The 13,693-nt window shown below is 41.2% G+C and overlaps 2 protein-coding genes across 9 annotated transcripts in view; one reads left to right on the forward strand and one right to left on the reverse strand.

Annotated features, from left to right (window-relative positions):
- Positions 1 to 12,079, forward strand: part of ECM2 (extracellular matrix protein 2) — a 30,274-nt gene extending 18,195 nt beyond the window's left edge. For all 4 annotated transcript variants that reach the window (XM_075286828.1, XM_075286827.1, XM_075286826.1 and 1 more), the window contains 3 exons: positions 1,973 to 2,112; positions 5,510 to 5,836; positions 10,348 to 12,079. In XM_075286828.1, the coding sequence (XP_075142929.1) occupies positions 1,973 to 2,112; positions 5,510 to 5,836; positions 10,348 to 10,516 (636 nt within the window). In that variant the 3' untranslated portion in view covers positions 10,517 to 12,079. The remainder of the gene's footprint in view (positions 1 to 1,972; positions 2,113 to 5,509; positions 5,837 to 10,347) is intronic.
- Positions 1 to 13,693, reverse strand: part of CENPP (centromere protein P) — a 193,562-nt gene that overhangs the window by 60,528 nt on the left and 119,341 nt on the right. The window lies entirely within an intron of this gene.

Below are 13,693 nucleotides of genomic sequence, written 5' to 3' on the forward strand. Positions count from 1 at the left end.
GCTGCTGTCAGCCTTTCATATCTTGCTTTGCAAATTGGACAGTAGGAATCAGCTGACAGGTTCACTTACTATATAATATACAATACATTGTCAGATCAGTAAATGGTATATTCTTGAAACAATATCTGGAATCTAATACAGCCCAGGATACACTCTTGAATTTCTTGTTTTTGAACTCAGATATTTAGATCAGATTTCAATATACTTTTCAAATGCTTTTTTAACTTGAGTCAAGCTATATACCATATGCCCCATTCTCTCTCTCTCTCTCTCTCTCTCTCTATATATATACAGTCCTATGAAAAAGTTTGGGCACCCCTATTAATCTTAATCATTTTTAGTTCTAAATATTTTGGTGTTTGCAGCAGCCATTTCAGTTTGATATATCTAATAACTGATGGACACAGTAATATTTCAGGATTAAAATGAGGTTTATTGTACTAACAGAAAATGTGCAATATGCATTAAACCAAAATTTGACCGGTGCAAAAGTATGGGCACCTCAACAGAAAAGTGACATTAATATTTAGTAGATCCTCCTTCCTTTTGCCTCTAGTCGCTTCCTGTAGCTTTTAATCAGTTCCTGGATCCTGGATGAAGGGATTTTGGACCATTCCTCTTTACAAAACAATTCAAGTTCAGTTAAGTTTGATGGTCGCCGAACATGGACAGCCCGCTCTCAAATCATCCCACAGATGTTCAATGATATTCAGGTCTGGGGACTGGGACGGCCATTCCAGAATAATTGTAATTGCATGAATGTCTGAGTCGATTTGGAGCGGTGTTTTGGATCATTGTCTTGCTGAAATATCTATCCCCGACGTAACTTCAACTTTGTCACTGATTCTTGAACATTATTCTCAAGAATCTGCTGATACTGAGTGGAATCCATACGACCCTCAACTTTAACAAGATTCTCGGTACCGGCATTGGCCACACAGCCCCAAAGCATGATGGAACCTCCACCAAATTTTACAGTAGGTAGCAAGTGTTTTTCTTGGAATGCTGTTTTTTCTGGACGCCATGCATAACACCTTTTTGTATTACCAAACAACTCAATCTTTGTTTCATCAGTCCACAGGACTTTCTTCCAAAATGAAGCTGCCTTGTCCAAATGTGCTTTTGCATACCTCAGGCGACTCTGTTTGTGGCATGCTTGCAGAAACGGCTTCTTTCTCATCACTCTCCCATACAGCTTCTCCTTGTGCAAAGTGCGCTGTATTGTTGACCGATGCACAGTGACACCATCTGCAGCAAGATGATGCTGCAGCTCTTTGAAGGTGGTCTGTGGATTGTCCTTGACTGTTCTCACCATTCTTCTTCTCTGCCTTTCTGATATTTTTCTTGGCCTGCCACTTCTGGGCTTAACAAGAACTGTCCCTGTGGTCTTTCATTTCCTTACTATGTTCCTCACAGTGGAAACTGACAGGTTAAATCTCTGAGACAACTTTTTGTATCCTTCCCCTGAACAACTATGTTGAACAATCTTTGTTTTCAGATCATTTGAGAGCGGGCTGTCCATGCTCGGCGACCATCAAACTTAACTGAACCAAAATCCCTTCATCCAGGATCCAGGAACTGATTAAAAGCTACAGGAAGCGACTAGAGGCTGTTATCTTTGCAAAAGGAGGATCTACTAAATATTAATGTCACTTTTCTGTTGAGGTGCCCATACTTTTGCACCGGTCAAATTTTGGTTTAATGCATATTGCACATTTTCTGTTAGTACAATAAACCTCATTTCAATCCTGAAATATTACTGTGTCCATCAGTTATTAGATATATCAAACTGAAATGGCTGCTGCAAACACCAAAATATTTAGAACTAAAAATGATTAAGATTAATAGGGGTGCCCAAACTTTTTCATAGGACTGTATATACAGTATAAACATAAAGCATATTTATGGTTTATTGCAGAATAGTATGGATATCTCTATAATGGACTACATATTTTTTTTTTATATCTTTCAGGAACTTCATCTGGAAAACAACCAGATAGAGGAGATTTCAGAAACTTCATTTAACCATACTGTCAATCTCCATACGGTTGTTCTACGGTATAACCAACTAGAGGAGTCAAGAATACCTCCTTTAACATGGATTTTTCATAAGTGAGTTAAGGGTTGAGAAAAACAGGGGTACATTTCATAGCCCCATGTATTGTAATTGTATAAGTACAACTTTAACAGCTCCATATCTAAATTAACCCCTTAAAGGGAGTCTGCCACAAGGGTGAACCATATTAAACCACCAATACAGTTAGATAGGTCAAGCTCACCTGAATACAATTCTGATTTTCCCCATGAAAGTTCATTCCTCCATTACAGAGACATTAATTTATTTTACAATACTCAAATGAACAATCCGGAGTACTGCTGGTTGCTCTGTTCATCCAAACTGTTATGCCTCACATTGCTTTAACACTCCAGGGTGAACATGAGAACGCAGGGCCAGGTGAAATTCCATTATAACTCTCTAGCCCTGTCACTCAAAGAAAGGAAGGGGCATATTAGAGCTGTGTGGGATGTTGCAGTTTGGAGCAATGAAGCCGTCACCCAGATTGCTCATTTGCATATTCTGGAATAAATATACACTCACCGGCCACTTTATTAGGTACAACTGTCCAACTGCTCGTTAACACTTAATTTCTAATCAGCCAATCACATGGCGGCAACTCAGTGCATTTAGGCATGTAGACATGGTCAAGACAATCTCCTGCAGTTCAAACCGAGCATCAGTATGGGGAAGAAAGGTGATTTGAGTGCCTTTGAACGTGGCATGGTTGTTGGTGCCAGAAGGGCTGGTCTGAGTATTTCAGAAACTGCTGATCTACTGGGATTTTCACGCACAACTATCTCTAGGGTTTACAGAGAATGGTCCGAAAAAGAAAAAACATCCAGTGAGCGGCAGTTCTGTGGGCGGAAATGCGTTGTTGATGCCAGAGGAGAATGGCCAGACTGGTTCGAGCTGATAGAAAGGCAACAGTGACTCAAATAGCCACCCGTTACAACCAAGGTAGCCAGAAGAGCATCTCTGAACGCACAGTACGTCGAACTTTGAGGCAGATGGGCTACAGCAGCAGAAGACCACACCGGGTGCCACTCCTTTCAGCTAAGAACAGGAAACTGAGGCTACAATTTGCACAAGCTCATCGAAATTGGACAATTGAAGATTGGAAAAATGTTGCCTGGTCTGATGAGTCTCGATTTCTGCTGCGACATTCGGATGGTAGGGTCAGAATTTGGCGTCAACAACATGAAAGCATGGATCCATCCTGCCTTGTATCAACTGTTCAGGCTGGTGGTGGTGGTGTCATGGTGTGGGGAATATTTTCTTGGCACTCTTTGGGCCCCTTGGTACCAATTGAGCATCGTTGCAACGCCAAAGCCTACCTGAGTATTGTTGCTGACCATGTCCATCCCTTTATGACCACAATGTACCCAACATCTGATGGCTACTTTCAGCAGGATAATGCGCCATGTCATAAAGCTGGAATCATCTCAGACTGGTTTCTTGAACATGACAATGAGTTCACTGTACTCCAATGGCCTCCACAGTCACCAGATCTCAATCCAATAGAGCATCTTTGGGATGTGGTGGAACGGGAGATTCGCATCATGGATGTGCAGCCGACAAATCTGCGGCAACTGTGTGATGCCATCATGTCAATATGGACCAAAATCTCTGAGGAATGCTTCCAGCACCTTGTTGAATCTATGCCACGAAGAATTGAGGCAGTTCTGAAGGCAAAAGGGGGTCCAACCCGTTACTAGCATGGTGTACCTAATAAAGTGGCCGGTGAGTGTATATCTGGCAAGGGAGAAAAAGGCATCACATTCAGGTGATCCTGACCTAACTTTGTTGCTGGTTTAACACACTTCACCCTCATGACAGACACTCTTTAAGGATGAAGACTTTTCTTTTAGGCCTCCAGGTCAAAAGAGATGGGGCCCCACTCAATCCTAGTCACTCTATGTAACAAGTTCAGAAAATGCAAAGTGTATGATTCTGTCCGCCATCGTACACAGAAATAATGCACAAAGTGATGTCACAGTACAGGGTTAATATAATCTAAAGTTATCACTGTTGTACTCAGGGAAGTGGATCCCTGAGGCCTGGTTCACATCTGCATTCAGTATTCCGAATGCATTGACAAGCGGTGAGCTTATGAAAGCACACGGACCCCATACACTATAATGGGGTCCGTGTGTTTTCTGCGCAGTGTCTGCACTGAACATATGGAGAGAAAAGTACTTTAAAAGTACTTCCTCTCTATATGATTCGTGTGGAAAACACATGGACCCCATTATAGTCTAGGGGGTTCATGTGCTTTCATTGCTCACCGCTTGTAAATGTGCTTGCTATTTCGTTTGGAGAAATATCCAAGCAGTCTCCCCGAACGGATACTGAACGCAGATGTGAACCATGTTGCTGGGCTCCACAGTAGGTGCTATGTCTGCTACCATGGTAGTTTCATGTGGGTAGGTATCATGGGTAATTCATGAACAATGTCTCAAGGAGCAATTTGCAGGTGACACGGGCTTATAATTTTTGTATATATATATATATATATATATGCACCACAAAGGGGAAGAATTACGCTTTCAGCAAAAAAAAAAAAAGAAACCTCATAAAAATTCCTTCAACATAGGCTGAAGCGGTCAGTGTAAGGTACCTTGTAGGCTGACCAGAGAGCAATGGGGAACTAAAGTATAGTACGCTACAAAGAATAGCAGTGTCCAGTTACAATATCCCCATATAAGTATCATCCTTGGTCTCCATATATAGTAACAGTACAGTCAGGGCCCACAAAACAGTGCCAAACAGGCTAACTCTTGATTTAGTAGCCACCATGCAAAGTATTGCAGCTTTGGCTTCATTTCTTGAAAATACGGCAAAGCTGTGATATTCTGCACAGTGTACAGGTGCACGAAGCAATGTAAACTATGAGAAGGCTGCAAGCCCCCCAAAAAACAAGCCCCTTCAAACAGTTGTTCATTGGTGATGTGAAGAATAGAGATGAGCAAGTAGTATTTGATCGAATATCTCCCCGCCATAGGTATGCGTGTAAGTGGCTGAACACCAAGGGATTAAGCGCATTGAATATTCAATGCCTTTAACCCCTTGGTGTTCGGCCGCTTACACGCATACCTATGGTGGGGAGGTATTCGATCGAATACTACTCGCTCATCTCTACTGAAGAATTAAACTACCACTGGTGTCATATAGATGGCCTATCCTAACAAGAGACCACCAATATTGTGGACCCAATAAACTCTTTACTAAAGACTACTAAATTGTATGAGCAACACATAGTGCATTGGTGGGTTGATATGGTATGAATGTGAAGCTGTTCTGTCAGAATACTAGGATATTGCTAATAATGTGATTCCCTAATAGTTTACAGCTCACTTTATATAAAACAAATCCAAAAATGTGTATTTCAAAAGAGTTTTTATAGCATTCCTATAATTTTTGCAGCCAAAATTATTTTCCTTTTCCCCAAAGGAATCTGGAGTCAATAGATCTATCCTATAACAAGTTTTACCAAGTACCTTCGTATCTGCCCAAGTCTTTGCTGCACCTTGTACTTGTAGGCAACCAAATTGAAAGGATTCCAGGTTACGTCTTTGCACATTTAAACCCTGGGCTGGAATATCTCTACCTTTCTTTCAACAAGCTTGACGATGATGGAATAGACCCAACTTCATTTCATGGGGCACATCACTCATTGAGAGAAATATTTCTGGATTATAATGAGCTAACAAGCGTACCAGGCGGATTGGAGGATATGAGAGACTTGCATATACTGAGGCTGAACAACAATAAAATTAAGTAAGTGACAAGCAATAGAGTATCTGCAATTACAGTGCATGCTCTATTAACTCTTTCTTTGCCAGGGGCTTCTAGGCATTTTGCACCCCTAGTAGCCAAGACGATTTTCACGTTTTTGACATATACCAATAAAACCTAAATTACAACCTAAAAAAAAAAAAAAAAAAAAAAAAAAAAATCATACTAACCCTCCCTCCTCCCCATACCGCTATATTTTCGGAAAATAGACATCTGGCACGTTGTTAAATTATATCAATCATCACTTTATACTCACTGGCATCTTTATGTGATTCTAATTAGAATCATTAAGTAATATCTACCACACCTCCTAAAAGTAAGACCTCAAGGGGCAGAGTTCATACATATCACTTCGCTCTACACATCTTCATGCACATATCTTCAGAAATTCACTAAAAGTAAAAGGATCAAAATCTGTTATCAGGTGAACGTACAAGCTGGACTACGGTACTAAAGTTGTTGCCTTTGGTTCTGATGCTATAGTGATGACATCTATTGCTCTTCATATGGCCACATGCAGCCATGTGCAGTAGTTGGGTATATCTGAAAGGGTATCCTGCAGCGATGTTATACCCAACTACTACACCCAGTTACTGGGATATAAGGATATAGAACTGGCGAATATGGCTTCTTTTTTAAACTTAACACATTCCCTGCCAATTGCCAAATGTGAGACATACATTGATTATTAGTAACGCCATATGTTTTAATAACATACTTTTTTAATATTACCTATCCAATCTTTTCAATATTATGATATCCACTGTATCAATGGGAGAGCACCACTATCACTGTGATAGGCCTACAGTGATGATATCCCGCCATGGTCTGCCTCCACCCATCATTTCTCCCTGTTTATATCTTTGGCAGTAGTGGTATACACCTAAGTGTGCTTTGGAGCTTGAAGCTGTTAGGTGCTGAACCTCCAACAAGTACTGTCTGAACAGGTTTCTACCTTGGTCCATAGTTGAGTACCCCTGATATGGAGAATACATTCTATGTCTTCTTTCAAGTAGTATTTATGGTTTAGGGGTGCACTTAATTTTTAATCTGACAATTACATATACTGTAATTATAATGCCCGTATACAAAGTATAACCCTAGTCATTAATAACAAATCCCTAAACTCAACTAATGTTATAACTAGGGCTTTTATATAGATGTAATACTGTTACTTTATTGCTCCCATATTATGGATGCAACACTTGAACCTTGTGTGGTCCATCAGAACTGTTAGAGCTCTATAACACTGGGAATTGCTTCCATAATTTGGGTGCAGAAATGTGCAGGTAAAAGTTGCCCTACACTGATTACTTTTATATGATTACAGTGGGACAAGCTTCCATCTGAATGTATTACTATCTGCTGTGAGAATAATCACTATTACTTTAGTGTGTAATGGTATTGCTAGAGAAGAGGTCAGCATATTTTACACTAAAAATCAGGTACAGACAGGATAGGGTTGTAAAGTTTACAGATATTGTGCTTGTGGTGTCAATGTTTGGTGTAACATATAGATTATTTCTTAATTTTATATTGTCTAATCTTAACCTTAACTCTTACCTTTTTAAGTCTAGTTCACATCTGCATTCGGGTTTCTGTTCAGGGAGTCCGCTTGGGGACCCCCAAATGGAAACCTATATGCATAAAAAAGCAGTTACCTGGGAAACCCGCAAACCCCATAGACTATAATGGAGTCCGTGTGGTTTCCTACTCACAAACTCCATAGACTATAATGGAGTCTGTGTGGTTTCTGCACGAACCACCCGGACCCCATTATAGTCTATGGCAGGGGTGCCCAATATGTCGATCGCGATCTACTGGTCGATCGCAAAGGACGTATGGGTCAATTGCGGGATGCAGCCAGGGATCCCCGGTGTCTGCTTGTTCACAGTGCAGGCTGAGAGTCGACTCTTAGCCTGCGCTGTGAACAAGCAGTCTGGACACTTGCAGGCCGGGCAGCAGCAGCTCCGGCTGATGACGCGCTCCCCGCTGTTAGGGATGAAGGGAGCCGGGGTGTTGCTTCTTCACAGCGCAGGCTGAGAGTCATCTCCGGACACTGGCAGGCGGGGCAGCAGCAGCTCCGGCTGATGACGCGCTCCCCGCTCTCAGGGATGAAGGGAGCCGGGGTGCTGCTTATTCACAGCGCAGGCTGAGAGTCAGCCCCAGCCTGCCAGTGTCCAGAGATAACTCTCAGCCTGCGCTGTGAACAAGCAGACACCAGGGATCCCTGGGCGGCCACAGAACGCCGCTGTCTCCTGCTGTCACGCTCCGCCCGACCCCGCCCCTGCCCACAGGCGCGCCCGGGCCACACCCACAAGAAGTGGGTAGTAGATCTTTTGCTTTGGTCAGTTTATAAAGTAGCTCACATGCTGAAAAGGTGTGAGCAACCCTGGTCTATGGGGTTCGTGGGTTTCCCAGGTAACTGCTTTTTTATGCATACAGGTTTCCATTTGGACAAAAAAGTCCTGCAAGCACCACTTTTCTCTTCGCATTTTTCGTGCAGAAACTAAGCAGAAACCACAGGGACCCCATTATGGTTTATGGGGTCTGCAGGTTTCCTTAAGTAACCGCTTTTTTTATGCATATAGGTTTCTGCTCAGGGAGGTCCCCAAGCGGACTCCCTGAACAGAAACCCGAACGCAGATGTGAACCTGGCCTTACATATTCTTGTCACTGCATATCAGTATCCTTCAGAATCACAGTAAATGCTGTCACTTGCATACTTGCAATATATATATATACAGTCCTATGAAAAAGTTTGGGCACCCCTATTAATCTTAATCATTTTTATTTCTAAATATTTTGGTATTTGCAACAGCCATTTCAGTTTGATATATCTAATAACTGATGGACACAGTAATATTTCAGGATTGAAATGAGGTTTATTGTACTAACAGAAAATGTGCAATATGCATTAAACCAAAATTTGACCGGTGCAAAAGTATGGGCACCTCAACAGAAAAGTGACATTAATATTTAGTAGATCCTCCTTTTGCAAAGATAACAGCCTCTAGTCGCTTCCTGTAGTTTTTAATCAGTTCCTGGATCCTGGATAAAGGTATTTTGGACAAACAATTCAAGTTCAGTTAAGTTAGATGGTCGCCGAACATGGACAGCCCGCTTCAAATCATCCCACAGATGTTCAATGATATTCAGGTCTGGGGACTGGGATGGCCATTCCAGAACATTGTAATTGTTCCTCTGCATGAATGCCTGAGTTGATTTGGAGCAGTGTTTTGGATCATTGTCTTGCTGAAATATCCATCCCCGGCGTAACTTCATCTTCGTCACTGATTCTTGAACATTATTCTCAAGAATCTGCTGATACTGAGTGGAATCCATGCGACCCTCAACTTTAACAAGATTCCCGGTGCCGGCATTGGCCACACAGCCCCAAAGCATGATGGAACCTCCACCAAATTTTACAGTGGGTAGCAAGTGTTTTTCTTGGAATGCTGTTTCTTTTTGGACGCCATGCATAACGCCTTTTTTTTTATAACCAAACAACTCAATCTTTGTTTCCAAAATGAAGTTGGCTTCTCCAAATGTGCTTTTGCATACCTCAGGCAACTCTATTTGTGGTGTACGTGCAGAAACGGCTTCTTTCTCATCACTCTCCCATACAGCTTCTCTTTGTGCAAAGTGCGCTGTATTGCTGACTGATGCACAGTGACACCATCTGCAGCAAGATGATGCTGCAGCTCTTTGGAGGTGGTCTGTGGATTGTCCTTGACTGTTCTCACCATTCTTCTTCTCTGCCTTTCTGATATTTTTCTTGGTCTGCCACTTCTGGGCTTAACAAGAACTGTCCCTGTGGTCTTCCATTTCCTTACTATGTTCCTCACAGTGGAAACTGACAGGTTAAATCTCTGAGACAACGTTTTGTATCCTTCCCCTGAACAACTATGTTGAACAATCTTTGTTTTCAGATCATTTGAGAGCGGGCTGTCCATGTTCGGTGACCATCTAACTTAACTGAACTTGAATTGTTTTGTAGAAAGAAATGGTCCAAAATACCTTCATCCAGGATCCAGGAACTGATTAAAAGCTACAGGAAGCAACTAGAGGCTGTTATCTTTGCAAAAGGAGGATGTACTAAATATTAATGTCACTTTTCTGTTGAGGTGCCCATATTTTTGCACCGGTCAAATTTTGGTTTAATGCATATTGCGCATTTTCTGTTAGTACAATAAACCTCATTTCAATCCTGAAATATTACTGTGTCCATCAGTTATTAGATATATCAAACTGAAATGGCTGTTGCAAACACCAAAATATTTAGAACTAAAAATGATTAAGATTAATAGGGGTGCCCAAACTTTTTCATAGGACTGTATATATATATATATATATATATATATATATATATATATATATATATAGAGAGAGAGAGAGAGAGAGAGAGAGAGAGGAGAGAGAGAGAGAGGAGAGAGAGAGATATCACAGTAGGAATCTAAAAAGCGTTAAACACCCGATTTATTTTTGTGCAGGTCCGTGCCTCTAAATTGCATCTGCAGTGCTGAGGATGAAGGGGACTCTAACATAGAATACCTTCACTTGGAAAATAACTATATCAACACAAGAGAAATCTCTCCTTATGCCTTCTCTTGCATTCGCTCCTATTCCAGCATTATTCTAAAACCACAGAAGGTCAAGTAACCGATGATGGCTAAGCTGGAGGAACCCTACAACCTTATTTATGGTCTCCAACAATGCAGCGATGCTCTAAGAAATACCAATATATATATCTTATTCTGATGCATAGCAGCTCTAATGCTGCATTTATTGCAGTCATGTCCAGAATGTTCCAGAATATTAAGCCTCAAAGTACAATATTTTTTTCCTTAGGCTACGGAAACAATCTCACAATTTTCACATTCCAAACCTACTGTTACTTTATATTGTATACAATTTAGTTATTGGTCATTGTGGGATTGTAATGGAGAACGTGTCATTATATCCTGGTTCCAATAACATTACTTTAGCCTCTAAAACGTCTATATTCCTGGTTGCTATGTGCTTCACAAATATCACAGCAAAACCACTATTGTAGCAACTTTATTTTCACACTTTTAATATATATATGTTGTGCGCCATTTCTGATTTTTGTGCAAAATTTCTTGAAGGCATTTTCCGACTAGAAGACTTTTCTGAGTTGTCCATAGGGTACGCCAACTGTCCATTGAAATGATTGGAACCTACAGAAGTTTACAAGTGTTCTCTCTTCATAAAAATGGTGGCTACATGACCTCTCTATGAAATCTAGTTATACAGACCTACTCATCTATGGGGGGTTTAGCTGCAGGATTCACACTGTTGTGACTTTTATGACAATGTCGTTTTATCAGGAAGCTATGGACACTTTTCAAAGTAAGTTTTTCTTATGGCATCATACTTATTTTGGGCTAAAACATCTTTCCATTAGGTCTATATAGAAATTTTCAGCTGTTTTACGAGCTCTCGGGGAGAGGAGAGACAGGACCCGTTCACACGGGCACAGTGGGGGCGGATTATGGCGCGGAATCCACGTCATAATCCACCCCCTCACAATGGTGGTCTATGGAGACCGCTAGTGATCTTTTTTTCCATGAGCAGCATGTTGCCGCTCATTGAGCCGCAGTGTCCGCCTCGTGGCAGCGCCCTCCATACTAGGCCCTACTCCGGAGCGGGAGGCCGTGACTGTCAGGCTTCCCGTGTCAAAATCAGGACCAAAATACGCCCCACTCGCCCCGTGTGAACTAGGCCATAGACTACAAACAGCGCCTTTGATGTATTTCACTGAGAGCAAGACATAGCAGTCTGCAATGTACTGTATGTGAAAATTTGCAGTCTGGAAAAAATATTTTTTTTTGACATTTTGATAAAGATCTATTGTGTAAAAAAAGAAGTTTTTCAGCCCAACATATGTATAATGCAATAATATAAATGCTTTCAAAGGTGCCCAAAGTTTATAAGCATTGTAGCCCAAGAGGTATAAAATGATTTCTGTGTCTTTGTAAATCTTTTTTTTTTTTTTTTTTTAAATGTAGATTGTGAGCCCCACACAGAGCTCACAATGTACATTTTTTCCCTATCAGTATGTCTTTTTGGAATATGGGATGGAAGTCCATGCAAACACGGGGAGAACATACAAACTCCTTGCAGATGGTTTTATGCACTTGGCGGGAATTGAACACCAGGACTCCAGCGCTGCAAGGCTGCAGTGCTAACCACTGAGCCACCGTGTGGCCCCTGTCTTTGTAAATCTTGCTGGATCAAGTCTAGACACAGATGGGCACTATTGCTAAAGATTAATAATAAACATATGAATTTAAAGGCATTTATTTTGTGAAATTGTGAAAATGTTTGTAGGTTTGGAGCAGTTCTATCACAAAGACAACTCCAATCCCCTGTCAATATGGCTTATTAGTGGAAAGATTGGTATGATAGGTCCCAGGAAGCCATAGTATTCATAGCATGATACGGATGTGACAATGGCGTGACAGAGGGAGATTTTTTACCTCTGTCAAACCACATAGGTGCTATGGCAGAATCTAGCGGTCTAAACAGCAGGATCAGTTTGTATTACTACGGAGGTTTGTGGGAGCTGCCCGTGAACAGCACCATATTATCACAGGACAATGTTGGGTGCTGTCAAACAAGAGATTTACAATTAGGAACATCTCAGGAGATGTCAATGAAGGACCTTATAATACAATATGTCATTATACTAATGAATTGCACGTGGCAACTGTAGGATATTATATTATTGTACTTTAGGTAGACTGGTATCACCTGAAATAAACACAAAGCAATTGCTGGAAGTTAGTTGGGGCTACTTACCTGAAAAAACACGAAAAGACTGACCCGAGAAGAAGTTCTTGTGGAGCGCATTGTATCAGCAGTTCCAGGATTCATTACATCAGACAATTTGAAGGAAGGGCAAAATAATAATTCTTATCTTATTGCGAATCTTAAAGGGGTTGTCCCATGAAAGACATCCTATCTATACTGCTAGTTTATGTGGATTTAAGACTTTTCCTAAATACATTGCTTTATCAAAACTGCTTTGTTTGGCCGCTATCTTAATTTATTCACTTCATTGTTGACACTGCGTTTGCATGGCCACTGGGCTTATCTGCTCATTTCCCAAGTGACGTAGCTGCCTGCTCTCAGGGGGGAGGGAGGGGCTGACAAGCAACGGAGCTCCTCAGATAGAGGAGGGAGGAGGTGAGAGCTCCGGGATTACTGTGCTGTCTATCTTCAGCTTTTCCACTTATCAGCTGGTTTAATTGGATTTGGCTGATAAGGGCTGAGATAAGAAGTCCGTTACCTCTGTATGTAATGCAAGCTGACTCAAATCCAGCTCTGCAACATCAGGTTCCACATCAGCTTTATACTGTGGTAATGCATTTACAACCAATCCCTCATTACTGACTGCAAACATAGCAGATAACAGAGTAAGTGAAACCCCGCCCACCAATGTGCCGAGAAATCCAGGAAGTGAAGAGAGCACAGAGCCCTGCAGGCTGCAGAACAAGAGTTATGGGAATACCCCTTTAACCAATGCTTTGCACAGAGCTAAAGACTGCCAAATACTGTAAAAATATCAGTAATGAACTACCATAAAATGTCTGTGTAATGCACATCTGCATAACACATTCTTCAATTTTTGACAGAAATAGCCTATTTTTCCCTTTTTTTGTGTGGCAGAATCTGAATCATGATAACTCAATAAAGTTGATCATGCAGGAGATTTAACATTGCATCATGGTTTATGTGAACAGAGATTAACGCAGTAAAGTCATCAAACGATATCAGGAAGAGCTTCTAATTCATGAATATAAGGCTAAGTTC

The sequence above is a fragment of the Leptodactylus fuscus genome, chromosome 9 (genome assembly GCF_031893055.1).
Source record: "Leptodactylus fuscus isolate aLepFus1 chromosome 9, aLepFus1.hap2, whole genome shotgun sequence".
Lineage (NCBI taxonomy): Eukaryota > Metazoa > Chordata > Amphibia > Anura > Leptodactylidae > Leptodactylus > Leptodactylus fuscus.